Source organism: Pleurodeles waltl, chromosome 4_1, assembly GCF_031143425.1.
Source record: "Pleurodeles waltl isolate 20211129_DDA chromosome 4_1, aPleWal1.hap1.20221129, whole genome shotgun sequence".
NCBI classification, from domain to species: Eukaryota; Metazoa; Chordata; class Amphibia; order Caudata; family Salamandridae; genus Pleurodeles; species Pleurodeles waltl.
In genome coordinates, this window is record NC_090442.1 from 810,511,247 (window position 1) to 810,523,644 (window position 12,398).

General features: G+C 41.3%; 1 protein-coding gene across 5 annotated transcripts in view; it reads left to right on the forward strand.

Annotated features, from left to right (window-relative positions):
* Positions 1–12,398, forward strand: part of CDK17 (cyclin dependent kinase 17) — a 410,092-nt gene that overhangs the window by 366,561 nt on the left and 31,133 nt on the right. For all 5 annotated transcript variants that reach the window (XM_069229533.1, XM_069229534.1, XM_069229532.1 and 2 more), the window contains 2 exons: positions 5,388–5,478; positions 8,261–8,338. In XM_069229533.1, coding sequence (XP_069085634.1) covers positions 5,388–5,478; positions 8,261–8,338 — 169 coding nt within the window. The remainder of the gene's footprint in view (positions 1–5,387; positions 5,479–8,260; positions 8,339–12,398) is intronic.

Genomic DNA, 12,398 nt, shown 5'->3' on the forward strand with positions numbered 1-12,398 from the left:
GTGGTATCAAGGACGCCAACAAAGTGGTGGACAGCACCAGCGCCTCAAGACCCTATGGTTGATTAGCTGCGCTTTAGAAATAACTGATTGATTGACAGCAACAGCACCAACTACCTTATCAAACACACCAAAGGAAGCAGAAGAGGAGATGATCCACCCACAGCTCACTCAAGGAGGCAAGCAACCATCAGGATCAAAATCCTGCACTATCACTTCCTTCTCCTTTGTTACCCACTGTAGTGGGGGGAAGCATATCTTGTTATCTGGCAGAGTGGCAAAACAAAACAAAAAACGCATGAGTTCTGAATATTGTACAAAATGGATCTTGTCTCAGGTTCACCAGTCCTTCACCGTCCCTCCCTCCGAAACCATCCTGCTTCCAGCTCTCACTGTTACTGTTGCATTTATTCTCTTATGAAACCAGCCGGTGGAACCCATTCCTCACTAGCATGAGGGACCGGCATTTATTCAAGGTACTTTCTGATGGAAAAAAAAAACATGAACAAATTCAGACCCATACTCAGCCTCAAAACAGACAAGTGGATTCATCAAGAAAAGTTCCAGATGCTGGCATTGCACCAAATGTATCCCCAATTGCACCAGGAAGATTGGCTGTGTTCCATTGACCTTCAAGAAACATACTTCCATAATCCAATCGCCAGAAAGCTTCGGAGGTTGGGGCAAGATCACTATCAGTACGAAGTACTACTATTTGGTCTCAAGTCAGTACCCAGAACATTCTCAGAGTGCATGGCAGTGGTGGCTTCCCATCTCAGGAAGCACTAAATATTCATCTACCCCTACCTAGATGATTGGCTAATCAAGGTGTCAACATCTCAGGAAGCTCTGCTTCACAACAACTGGACTTGCAGTTTCCTCCAGAGGTTAGGCCTTCAGGTCAACCTCACCAAATCAACCTTTGTCCCGGTTCAAACCTTACATTATCTGGCAGCTTTCGTTGATACAATACAAGTGTGTGTCCTTCAGAGGAGAGACACTTTTCGATCCTTCAGAAGTGTCTCTTTCTGATGAGAGCTTCTAGTCCAACTGTGAGAACAGTATCATATCTCCCCGGCTCGACGGCCTCCTGCACCTTCTTCACACTGAATACCCATCTCCACATGCAACCTCTCCAAGAATGTCTAGACGATCAGTGGGACCAACTGAAAGGCAAATGGGAATACAGGATAGACCTATCTCACAATGCGAAACTATCCCTGAAATCGTGGTGCCCTCCAAAGAACCTACTTTGAGGGATGCCTTTTTTATCTGGAGGTTCCTCCTCAAACAATAGTGATGGATGCCTCACTGCTGGGGTGGGGCTCCCACATGGATCACCTCCAAATTCATGGCTGGTGGTCAGAAAGGGAGACAACATATCAATCTCCTAGAGCTATGTGTGGTCTATCTAGCACTGAGATATTTTCACCTGTCTTTCAGATCCCACTCCCTACTTGTTCAGACGGACAATACAGCAACGATGTACTACCTCAAAAAGCAGGGAGGGATGAAGTCCAGGTCCTTGTCACACGAGGCCCAGATGATCTGGAAATGGCTTCTAGCCAGGGACCTCACGATTACGGCGACTTACCTTCCAGGTGTCCAAAATGCCTAAGCAGACTCCTGAAAGAAAACTATGAGTGGGTCCTAAACAACAGCGTCGTCCAAATTCAGACCCATACTCAGCCTCAAAACAGACAAGTGGATTCATCAAGAAAAGTTCCAGATGCTGGCATTGCACCAAATGTATCCCCAATTGCACCAGGAAGATTGGCTGTGTTCCATTGACCTTCAAGAAACATACTTCCATAATCCAATCGCCAGAAAGCTTCGGAGGTTGGGGCAAGATCACTATCAGTACGAAGTACTACTATTTGGTCTCAAGTCAGTACCCAGAACATTCTCAGAGTGCATGGCAGTGGTGGCTTCCCATCTCAGGAAGCACTAAATATTCATCTACCCCTACCTAGATGATTGGCTAATCAAGGTGTCAACATCTCAGGAAGCTCTGCTTCACAACAACTGGACTTGCAGTTTCCTCCAGAGGTTAGGCCTTCAGGTCAACCTCACCAAATCAACCTTTGTCCCGGTTCAAACCTTACATTATCTGGCAGCTTTCGTTGATACAATACAAGTGTGTGTCCTTCAGAGGAGAGACACTTTTCGATCCTTCAGAAGTGTCTCTTTCTGATGAGAGCTTCTAGTCCAACTGTGAGAACAGTATCATATCTCCCCGGCTCGACGGCCTCCTGCACCTTCTTCACACTGAATACCCATCTCCACATGCAACCTCTCCAAGAATGTCTAGACGATCAGTGGGACCAACTGAAAGGCAAATGGGAATACAGGATAGACCTATCTCACAATGCGAAACTATCCCTGAAATCGTGGTGCCCTCCAAAGAACCTACTTTGAGGGATGCCTTTTTTATCTGGAGGTTCCTCCTCAAACAATAGTGATGGATGCCTCACTGCTGGGGTGGGGCTCCCACATGGATCACCTCCAAATTCATGGCTGGTGGTCAGAAAGGGAGACAACATATCAATCTCCTAGAGCTATGTGTGGTCTATCTAGCACTGAGATATTTTCACCTGTCTTTCAGATCCCACTCCCTACTTGTTCAGACGGACAATACAGCAACGATGTACTACCTCAAAAAGCAGGGAGGGATGAAGTCCAGGTCCTTGTCACACGAGGCCCAGATGATCTGGAAATGGCTTCTAGCCAGGGACCTCACGATTACGGCGACTTACCTTCCAGGTGTCCAAAATGCCTAAGCAGACTCCTGAAAGAAAACTATGAGTGGGTCCTAAACAACAGCGTCGTCCAAAGTATGTTTCAACAGTGGGGAACTCTGGCCATCGACTTGTTCGCCACCGCAGAAAACAGAAAATTCAGAAGCTTCACCTTGAGGTACTTCAAGCCAGGGAGACTGGGGAATGCCGTATAGATCAACTGGTCCGGCAAATTTCTCAGCGCTTTTCCACCGATTCCCCAGACTCCAACAGTCCTCATCAGGTTGTCCCAAATGAGAGCCAATATGATCCTCATAGCTCCGGAGTGGCCGCGTCAATGGTGGTTCAGGGTCCTCCTTCACTGGTTAGTCCATCCACATCTCAAGCTGCCATGCAGACCAGACTTAGTAACGAAGTCCAGAGGCCAGATAGTACACCCCAATTGATCCTCTTTGAATTTGGTGGCATGGCTCCTGAGCTAATGCAGTATGGTCATTTGAGTCTGTCAGAGGATTGTATGGATGTCCTCCGAGAGGCTAAGTGACCTTCAACATGTTCCACATATGCCTTCAAGTGGAAGAGATTTAGAATTTAGGGTTCCTCTAATAACATAAACCCTATCTCTTGCCAGGAAGATGTCATTCTTACATACTTAATTCATCTGACAATATCTGGCTTGCAGTTCTCTTCTATAAAGGTTCACCTGGCAGCCCTTACTGCCTACAGAAACTATCCTTCACAGACCTCTTTTTACAGAATCCTCCATCATCAAAGTTTTTTTAGAAGGGTTGAAAAAGGTTTTCCCTCCCAGTAGACATAATTTACTTCCCTAGGAGCTCTCTCGACTTATGCAGTATCCCTTTGAGCCTACTCACAAAGCCTCCTTGCAACGCCTTTCTTGGAAAACATCTTTCCTTGTAGCAACAATATCAGCTCGCAGGGTTAGCGAGATCCAAGCGCTTTGTTTTCACAAACCTTACACAGTCTTCCATTCTAGCAAAGTGGTTATGAGAACTCATCCAAAATTCCACCCTAATGTTATTTCGGATTTCCATGTTAATCAGACCATTTCAGAATCCCTCTATTCCAGCCGAAAGAACTCTGCATTCCCTGAATGTGAGGAGAGTTTTGAAATTCTATCTCAATAGGACACGAGACATCCACAGATTGAACCAATTGTTTGTCAACTACAGTCCAGTCCGTACGGGTTTAGCCACTTCCAAAAAGTCCATCTCCTGATGGATAGTCTCCTTTATCTTGTTGTGCTATCAAAAAGTTAACAAGACACTATCAGCTAATCTTATAGCACACTCCACTAGATGTAAAGGAGTTACAGCTGCTTTATTGAGAAATATCCCTATACCAGATATTTGCCAAGCAGCCACATGAAGATCTGTCCATACATTTACAAAACATTACTGCCTGGACTCTGATGTCAGGGCAGGCGGTCAAGTTGGACAGGCCTCCCTCAGATTTATTTTTGCTTAAAACCTCTACCTTAGTTAATTCTCTGTCTTCCCCACCGCTCTCAGTAGGGATGGACTTGCTACTCTATTCAGTGCCTATTACTATATGTAGAAATCCCCTACAACAGAAGGAATAGTTTCTTACCTGTAACTCCAGTCTCTTGTAGGGGAATTTCCATTATAGTGATAAGCAACCCTCCCTCCTCACCAGTGGAGTGGACAGAAGTAACCAGTAGACCTATATATCATCACCCATCACCTCAAAATGAACTGCAGCCACTGCCACCTGCTCAAAATGATGGGATACCTGAGTTCCTCAAGGCACAGCCTCTATTTGTAACTCACATAATGACAGCATATAGGGCTACACTGCCCTGCTTTACTTCATCTCTCTACTCTATTAAAAAATGGCTTGTGAAAGACCTTTATGCTGTTTTACAAAAAAATATCATGACATTGTATACATATTTAATCTCCTGGTCCCTTTTTTATGTACAAGATGAAGAATTGGGCCATTGTAGCCTCCTTCTATAGGCTGCATAATATTGTCCTCTCAAATGACTCTGCAGGTCTTCCCAAAGCAAGGTGAACACCTTCATATAAGAAGATGTATTGTGAAAAAGTGCTCCGGGGTCTCCACACATGGGCGGGACTGTTCAGTGGTTATGACTGAAATGGAAATTCCCCTACGAGAAAACTGGAGTTACAGGTACAAAACTATTCCTTATTCTTGGCAGTCTCTGAAAAAGTTGCTAGGCTCTCTGCTATGAACTAAATGTTAAAAACTGTACAAAAAATGAAGTAGCTCACTGTGCCTTTAAAGGAAGCACTGTCTAGAAGTGTGCCAGCTATGGAATGCACACCAAAGGGATCTGTGTCCCAATCAGCCTTGGGTACCTAATGTTTTTATGTGCCTGTCCCATTCTGATCCTTGAGGGTATTTAAAGAGAGTAATCAACTGGTAGAAGAAGAGAGCATCTGACAGAATCCATTCCTGTTGGATGGTAGCTTCATCCATTCATTAATCATCGAAGATGTTCTTACATTTTAAGAGAGGGAAAAATGTATTCCTTTGTGTGTTTGGTAAGTAAAAATGAAGGTTCTAAGAAACAACAATAATTTATCACTGAGAATATACTCTGCAAATATGCATATGAATAACAGTTCTAATCATTTGATTTTACAGTATGACTCTAAGAAAAGGATTTCTGCAGAAGATGCCATGAAGCATGCATATTTCAGAAGCCTGGGAACAAGAATACATGCTCTGCCTGAAAGTAAGTCATTTATTGTTTACAGATATTGTATATCATATGTGGTCTCTTTTCAGCTAATCAGACATCTTTCCTGCATCGTAGCAAATTTCCTAACATTGGTGTCAATGGTGTATTTCACTGTGAGACTTCCACTACCTGCTTGTCTTTATTTCTAGAATCATAAACGATTTTAGTTTGGGGTGCTTTTAAGACACATTGCCCTGTCAGCATGACCTTTCTAGTCTATTTTATTCTAGCACCATTAGATCTTCAGTCTATATTTGACAGGGCACATTCTTAAACCTTGATCATGTTCATCGTAGTTATGAAATCTCATACACTGCTGAATCTTCTATACTTTAAAAAATATTGCAAATTTTGATGACTTTGTATTGTTCCTTAACACCCTCGGACCTCTAACAAAAGGAAGGGTTATTACTTCCTCAAGAGTTTGGACGTTACTGCTGTTTTAACAGAAGAGATATTATGGTGTATATTGTTCTGTAGCTGCCTTTGAATTTGTTGGCATTATGTTATGAAAGAAAGTACATTATTTTTTGGTAATGACAACTGTTTAGCTGTATCATGCTTAATGTAACTCATTCATTAATCATAATTTTCAAAACTGGCACAAGTTAGACTTCTAAAAAAGCAATTCTTAAAATCTTAATTCCTTGCTCAGATATCAGTCAGTGACTGATCATCTTTATTTTTTGTGCACCAGTCTTTACTTACATCATGTAATTTAGTGTCCTTGGGTCATCTAATATTAAGCATACTGTTTATAGATGCTACGTTGTATTTCTCTTAACACATCCACCATAAGTATCAAACCGTTTATTCATGTAAAACATACAGTGTAGACTTAACTAGGAGGAAGCCTGCACTTTACTATAAATTATTTTAGACAGCTGAATAAAAATCATCAGAATTAAAAATGGGTGTAATTAGGAAAATGCATGGAATCTTGGTAACAGAGGAGTGAATCAATACCTGTGGTTTGTAAAGAAGCAAGACGATGTAATATGTGAGGATGCTCTGGTGCTTGAACCGTTATGGTTTCATTTGTTGCAGAAGGGATTTCAAGTCACATGCAAAACAAAAATCCAAGGGCAATCGTTGCTGATTCGAGGGGCATTGATTCAGTGTGCAGCCATGGAGTTAGATTGTTTGAGATGAGGATTTGATGTGCTGCAGGTGTCCTTGTTGTTTGTGGTGACTGAAGCTAGCGGCGAAGTTACCTAGGCTGATACATTTATGATTGGTGTGGACATTAAGAGAAAATTAGTAACAATGATTTTGAATGAGTGCAATATGTTTACACTGATTCCTTAGCCCATGTGTTTTGCAAACCAGAAAAGGGTTTTGAGAGGGGGAAGAAGCTAGCTGATAGTCTAATCTCAAGAGAGTCAAGGATAAGATAATTAGTTGAAATTCAGGGTTTGCTTTGTATTGCTTGTTATTACAGCTTAACTCTAGTGGAATAATTGGGGTTAGGCAATTTAATTTCAAAAGTTTTAAATTGAGGGAAGTTTTCAAAAGCAAGCTGAAATGACCAGCAGTAGGTTTGAGTAAAAGTGACATTTCTTTAAACAAGTTCTCTGAAAGAATAACTTGCCGTAAAGGCATGACAAGGCTGGAGAGAGCAATGGAATTGTGTTTGTCAGTATGATTACCATTAAGGAAGTGGTATCGCTTTCAATCTTATGGCCATTGAAGCGCTATTCAGGTGGTTTATTACTCATCAGCATCCTGAAGTATGGGGTTATCTGTGCCGAGCAATAGTTCTTTCAACAAATTCATGTCCTTATCTAATTATGTACATGACAAAATCCATCCCACGGACACACCACACCAGGGTTCGAGACAGCTTAAATAACGGATTCCCTCTGGACAAATTTCATCCTGCCAGATACAAAATAGGAAAACCATTCAAAAAGCGCTCCACTGATTCTCATGCGAATAATGAGCATGATTAGTAGCCTCTGTATTCCTAAAGTAAATAGCAGAGAGGCAGCACAAGTCTCTAATATCTTTAAAACTGTCTTTGTGAAGTACTTTAGGGCTCTTATTTAGGACTTACCCTCTTCTTGGTGAACTGGTTTCCTTGTCCTACGCTTCTTTCCTTTTGGTTGACTTTTTTTGTCCACTGTGTGGGTGAATTTAGATACAGACTGTGCAACCACATTTAGCAACTAGGTAAATCTACCCAACCAATTTTCTAGATATTTAAGACTACATTTCTCCAGTAGAGATTGTGATCTATTATGCCTTTACTGACCTCAGAGGTTACTTTGTTCAATCATATTTAAACGTAAAGGTAGTTTTTATGATACCCTCCATACCTAGCTAAATACTTCATTTTACTTACTGTATCTTCATGATCCAATTAGGTTAAAAGGGGATGTGTTCAGCCTTTAGTGATAAATGTTGCTGTCAGAAGAATTGAGAAGGGAGGTCCCTGCTGTGGTTAACATAGTTTCATGTGGCACTGACAGCTTTTCAAACTCTTAAATTGGAGCCTTTTATTTTGGGTTTCATAATGTAGGATATACACATAGTAATTTCTAAAATTGTTCGGGCATCTGAAGTGAGACTCCCTTAAGGGGTGCACATAGTTTTGAAATATATAGATCTGGGACTGAAAAATTGGGGCACTGGCATACAGATTATTATTGTGCTCCAACTCACTTAACTTTGGATGTTACAGGCTGTACAGAAATTTAGACCCGTGTATTTTGTACAAAGCAATATGATTTGCAAAACAATTTTTTTATATTGTTTTTATTAAATACCTTTCTAGGTGTCTCAATATTTAGTCTGAAAGAGCTCCAACTACAAAAAGATCCTGGATTTCGGAACTCTTCATATCCAGAATCAGGTATACTACCTTTATTACCGAAGTGTATTTGAGTGCCTAATCACTCATAATTAATCAATGTTTAGTACTTTGAGTTTGTGACAAGTTATCAAAGTTTTTAAAGTAGTGTTTTTAATTCAGTTATGTTGTTTATAAACCTCAAATGTTGCAGTTAGCATGATAGCTCCATATCACACTCCATTGCATTGCTGAAGGCTGTGTGTGGTGGGGGTTGAATTCATGTAAGGTATTTAAATATTACTTAATATTGAAAAAAGAAACTAGGAATTCACTGAAAAAGCCAAAGGTTACAGCAAAGTTGTAGCTAGGAGACAGAATTATAAAAAAACCTTAGCAATTCACTAAAAAAACAAAGGTTACAGGGATGTTATTGTTAGGTTCACATTTTATATCCACAAAACCACTCAAACCATAAACATTCAACAGGTATAGTTATACTTATCTCAAGAAATTATAACTCCTGCCTTAATGTAACTATAACTCACACCTTTGCGATGCACTGCTAATTACCCCACAAATTACATCCGTCCGGACATAATTGATAATATCACTGCAACATTTGCAATACAATTATTGATGAGAAACTGGTGCATGGCAGGGGTGCAAGTTATAGTTGCCTTAGGGCATGCGTTATAGTTTCTTGGGATAAGTATAAGTCTAACTTGAACTTGTATGGTTTTATGCATGTAAAATGTGAACCTAACTATAACTTCCCTGTAACCTTTGTTTTTTTCAGTGAGTCATATGTGTATGTGTGTGTGTATATATATATGTTCGATGGCATGTGTAGCTGCAGGTACACATGCAATGCATATGGATTCCGACATCTAGTGTTGGGCTCGGAGTGTTACAAGTTGTTTTTCTTTGAAGAAGTCTTTTAGAGTCACGGGATCGAGTGACCCCTCCTCTTCAGTTCCAGTGCGCATGGGCATCAACTCCATTGTTAGATTGTTTTATTTCCGCCGTCGGGTTCGGACGTGTTTCCTCTTGCTCCGAGATTTCGATTCAGAAAACTTTTTAAAACTTTAGTTTTCGTCGGTATTGTATCGATTGCGTTAGTCATCTTCCATCGAAACAGCAGTACCGTTGGGAAACAACTTCGTTCGCCCTTCATGGCGCACGTCCCTAACTCGGGCCTATTTGGGCCGACCGCGTGGAGAGCCTCATGGATTGGACTCCATTCCGATTCTGTCCTTGGTGCCACGCAAAATAACCATACACAGACCAACATCTGGTTTGCAACCTCTGCCTTTCCCCAGACCATCGGGAAGAAAACTGTGAGGTCTATCGATTGTTCCGATCGAAAAAGACTCTAAGGGACCGAAGAGCAAGAAGGCTGTAAATGGCGTTGAAAACTGGAGAACATTTCAACGTAACAGAGGACGAACAAATGAAGGCAGCAGTCTCGGTCCGAGATAGAGTCGGAGCAGGAATCCAAAGAAGACAGACCCATCACAACCGCCCAGCATGTGAGTACGTCTGCCCCTGCTCCCCCACATAAGAAAAAACAGAAGGCCTTGGGTACGCCACTGCTGGAAGGCCATTGCTCGGCCCGAAAAAAAATGTCGGTGACCGACCCTCGAGTTCAGCACCGAAAAAGGCCACCCCTCCGAAGACTTCGGAATCGACAAAAAGCTCCATTTCAGACTCCAGTAGACAACAATTTTCAGAGTTGAAAATAAGAAAAACTGTTTCGCAGCTGAGACCTTCATCAGCATTTTCGATCCCGAAAAAACATCACATTTCGAAGCTGAAAAAGACAAGATATACAGAGGAACGTGGACATTCGAAAATACTAAGAGAAAGCCATAAAACCTCTGAGGAGGAGTCCGAGATTGAACCAATCCTTCAAATTATGGATGAAAAACATTTCAGGATACACATCCTTAAAGAAACCGGGAGAATCATCACAGCACCTCCTTTAAAAACAAAGCGAAAGCTGGCATTTCAGGAGGAATTGGACACTGCACAGCCCCCAGCTAAAGTGCCAAAGCAGAAAGAGAAGCCAGCACCTCCTCAATCTTCTCCTCCTCATTCTCCTCCTCACTCTCCACACCTACCTACTCTACTCAAATACGTCCTACACCAATACATTCTCCAACGCATTCTTTTGACTCACAACAAGACACTGTTGATCAATGGGATCTTTACAACCCTGATCCCATCCCAAGCAATGACCCAGACAGCTAACCCTCTAAACCATCTCCACCTGAAGATACAACAGTATATAATCAGGTGATAGCTCGGGTTGCAGCCTATCTTGGGGTTACAATGCATACAGAACCACTAGAGGAAGGTTTTTTTATTCAATACATTATCCTCAACTCATTCTAGGTACCAATGTCTCCCAGTGCTACCAGGAAAGGTAAAGCATGCAGACCACATTTTTAATGTGCCTGTAAAAGCAAGAATTATAACACCTAGAATAGAGAAAAAGTACAAACCTGCACCTTCTGACCCTGATTACATCACACATCAGGTGCCACCTGATTAAGTAGTGGTTAGTGCTACCAGGAAAAGAGCAAATAGTCAGTCCTCAGGAGATGCACCCCCTCCTGATAAAGAAAGCAGAAAATTTGATGTTGCGGAAAGAGGGTTGCGTCCCAAGTAGCAAACCAATGGAGAATAGCAAATTCCCAGGCACTATTAGTTTGGAACTGTTAAAGCGTCCCTTTATGATAATTTATTACACATCAGGACTCGTTTTAGGCCAATGAATCTTTTGACCCAGTTGAGAGACACCTTAGGACGAAATAACTAATCAATATGCCAATCAATACATCAATAATATCATCAATATTTATCATAACAATACATTTCACTTTAGTCAACGTCATCAATTAATCCAAGACTCTACCATGACCTTGCAGTCATGAATAACCACACCAGTTTAGTAGAATTTTATGAAGTTTTATTCCCTATTGATTACAATTCTAAAAGCAGATGCGTTAATCTCAAAACCAAGAAACATAATAGCATAGTCACGATATGGCAACTTTGATAAGATTTCATTAAGGCGAGAATCACAAACATCAGAACATAACACGGCGTGAACATAGATCAGTTTAGCAGAGTGTCAATAACGCGTCAGTTCAACAAAGCATAGTTTAGGTCGTTTGTCTATTTGCGTCAGTTTAGTGAACACCTGTCCTAACCACTGATTAGCATTAGCATGTTGGGCTTCATGCAAAACAATTTAGAACACCAATTTGGAAAACATCTAACTGTGGTCCCTGTCAAAAGTAAGCAGTTGGTATGTAGAAAGGAAAAGCAAACAGACAAATCACAAATGCATTGTCATAATTACCCTCCAAGATTTACGTCAGCGCACAGGTTCAGTCTTCATCTTCAGGACATCAGTCAAATCGCCTTCAGTCAGAACTCAGCTCCGGGGCAGAATGGGGGCACTTACCTCATAGGGAGGTAAAGTGTAAAATGGGCAATCTAAGGACGAGGATGGTTTTAAGCAAACCAGTAAGTCACCAAACGGAGTGACAAAGTTTCTGGATAAAATCAATAGCATTCCCTAACCCACCTAAATGGCTCCCTGTGTCATGGGTTTTTATCCCTTTTTCGTTGTACATTCCCCCAAAATTCTATTGGACATTTGTTATACCCCACTATCTTTAACCTATCAGAAAACACATTAGGTCACCTATCTTTCACCCCATATTATTTTACAAGTCTCTCATTGGTTCTCCTATTCGATGTCTTCAGAGGTGGCACGTCCGGTATGATTTCATCTTTCTGTAATTCTTTGCACATCTTTTGGTCAGTAGCTCCATTGTCTTTACCGGTTTGAATGACCTTGTACATTACATTAATCTACACTGTTTCATTTTGTTTTAATATCACCCTCCAAGCAATGAAGAATGTGTGAGAACTTATCTAGCATGGTTACATTCGGCTTCTAGTTTTGAAGCAAACAAGAGGTCCTGTCCTTTTGCGAGTCAGCACACTGCAAGATAGGAAAAATACATTTAATTTGAGAGCCAAGCAGCTAAGCTTCGGCTCATGCTAACTTAAGGCCTACGAGGATTTCAGCACAAATTCAATAACT